This window comes from Haliaeetus leucocephalus, unplaced genomic scaffold (genome assembly GCF_000737465.1).
Source record: "Haliaeetus leucocephalus isolate CR32 unplaced genomic scaffold, Haliaeetus_leucocephalus-4.0 Scaffold536, whole genome shotgun sequence".
Lineage (NCBI taxonomy): Eukaryota > Metazoa > Chordata > Aves > Accipitriformes > Accipitridae > Haliaeetus > Haliaeetus leucocephalus.
Genome location: NW_010972972.1, coordinates 7,744,431 through 7,746,593, shown reverse-complemented (window position 1 = coordinate 7,746,593; position 2,163 = coordinate 7,744,431). Strand labels below are relative to the sequence as shown.

Genomic DNA, 2,163 nt, shown 5'->3' with positions numbered 1-2,163 from the left:
CGGCGGGATAGGCCCCACGGCGCCCCACGGCCGGGGCCGCGGGGGCTCCAGGCTGCGCTCTGGCCGGCAGCCGGCACGACCCCCGGCATGGGGCGGTGGCACCATGTGCAGCACGGACTACTTCGTGGCCATCGTCCTGCTGGACACGCGCCCAGGTAGGGCCGCGGCGGGGGCTGGGTGGGGGCGCGGGGGGCTGCGGCACTGCCCGGCCGTGGGGTCTGGCCTGGGGGCTCTGCGGGGCCATGAGCGACTGCGGGGTCCCTTGACGGGGGGGGGGGTCTGGCACCCTGACCGGCTGCAGGGCCGTGTCCTGCTGGGCCTGGGGGCCCCCCCGTCCCTGTGGGGCCTGGCTGGGGCCCCCCGTCCTCGTGGGGACATGGGACCCCCCTTCTTACTGCAGTGGGGGGCCCTGGGCCCTGCCTGGGCACAGGCACCCATCTTCACGGCAATGGGGTGCCCCCCTCACTGAGCACCGGGTGGGGTGCCTGGTCCAGGGGGCAGGGGGGCTCTGTGGGGCTGAGCGTGGGACCTGTGCTGTGCCGGGGCTGCCTGGAAGGGCTGGTCCCCATGGCGCCCGGCTGTGACCGGCCCTTGCTTCTCCCCCAGATTCCTTCTGGACCCGCAACTCCTTCGAGACGGACTCAGACCTGCCTGCGGGATGGATGCGGGTGCAGGACACCTCGGGCACCTACTACTGGCACATCCCCACCGGCACCACGCAGTGGGAGCCCCCTTCGGGGCTGGCCCGTGGCTCGGCCCCCGGCTCCCCTGGCAACACCCCCTCCGAGGAACCACCGGTGAGTTGCGACCGTGGGGACCCCCAGGGCTTGGGGCCGTGGGGCTGCCCCATGGTGTGTGCCCTGAGCCGGACCCGCTCTCCCCACAGCTCGCCTGGACGGGCTTCGCCCCGGCTGAGCGCTTTGGTGAGGGAGATTTCTGGAAGGTGAGAGGGGGCAGTGGGCAGCTGGGGGGTGCAGCACCCCACGGTGCCTGGCCCCTGCCAGCCCCCCCCTCCCTTCCCAGGACCCCGCAGCGGAGGAGGCGGATGATGAGCCAGGAGTGCAGGATGAGGAGCTGCCATCACCGGGCCTGGCCTCGCGGAGCATGGGGTGTGTGGTGGGGGCATGGAGAGTGTGGGGCCCACAGGGAGGTGTGACCCCAAGGGATGGGCAGTGGGACGGGGTGGCGTGGGGGTGGCATGGGGCAGGAGCTGGGCCCTGTGCATAGGGTGGGGGGGCTGGGGTCTCCCTACCTGTGCTCAGGGGGCAGCAGGCGGTGACGGTCCCTTCGCTCTTGCAGTGTGGCCCTGGCCGAGGAGGACAAGCCAGGCTCCAAGGTAGGCCTGGTGCCCAGCCCGGACCCCCCCACACTGTGGGGCTCCCACTGGCTCATCTGGCCCCTTCCTCACCATCGCTGCCCCCACCGGGGTCTGGGGTCTGCCCCGCTGCCAGGGGGCAGCTGGGACCCCCACCCCAGGGTTGCAGCTTGGTGCTGCCACGGTGCCATCACCGTCACGGGAGGGGGCTCAGCCGGGTCTGGGGTGTGTGGTGCCCCTGCTGCGGGGTCTGCCCTGCCCCGAGGATTGGGGGCCACATGGGGGCAGGCGGGCGGCTGGGATCCCCATGCTGTGCCTGCCCCACGCTGTCCCTGCAGCGCTTCGCTGTGCGCTCGCTGGGCTGGGTCGAGATGAGCGAGGACGAGCTGGCACCAGGCCGGAGCAGCATCGCTGTCAACAACTGCATCCGCCAGCTCTCCCTGCACCAGCGCGGCCCCCCTGGTGCTTGGGGGGAGGTGAGTGCCCCCCTGCCCCGCACGCCGCCCTCACCGGCAGCCACCAGCATGGCTCCTGGGACCCCCCCTGACGCTGGTCCCCCCAGGGCCGGGCAATGCTGCTGCTGCTGGAGAATCAGACGCTGAAGCTGGTGGACCCACAGGATCAGGCCCTGCTGCATGCGCAGCCCGTGGCCAGCATCCGCGTCTGGGGCGTGGGGCGCGACAGCGGCAGGTGGGGGGCACGGGGGGTCCCCCCGGGGATGTGCTGGACGCGCAGGTTGGGGGTGAAGGGGGATCTGTGCCTGCGGGGTGGAGGGGGGCTGCATGGGACCCTGCAGGGGCTGTGTGGGATGGGGCCCTGTGGGGAGCACGGTGCAGGGGGGCACGGGC

At 72.9% G+C, this 2,163-nt stretch overlaps 1 protein-coding gene across 1 annotated transcript in view; it reads left to right on the top strand.

Moving 5' to 3' along the window:
* Nucleotides 1–2,163, top strand: part of APBB1 (amyloid beta (A4) precursor protein-binding, family B, member 1 (Fe65)) — a 5,120-nt gene that overhangs the window by 2,032 nt on the left and 925 nt on the right. The window contains exons 2-7 of the mRNA XM_010576792.1: nucleotides 607–797; nucleotides 887–943; nucleotides 1,024–1,109; nucleotides 1,300–1,336; nucleotides 1,654–1,791; nucleotides 1,878–2,001. Of these exons, the coding sequence (XP_010575094.1) occupies nucleotides 607–797; nucleotides 887–943; nucleotides 1,024–1,109; nucleotides 1,300–1,336; nucleotides 1,654–1,791; nucleotides 1,878–2,001 (633 nt within the window). The remainder of the gene's footprint in view (nucleotides 1–606; nucleotides 798–886; nucleotides 944–1,023; nucleotides 1,110–1,299; nucleotides 1,337–1,653; nucleotides 1,792–1,877; nucleotides 2,002–2,163) is intronic.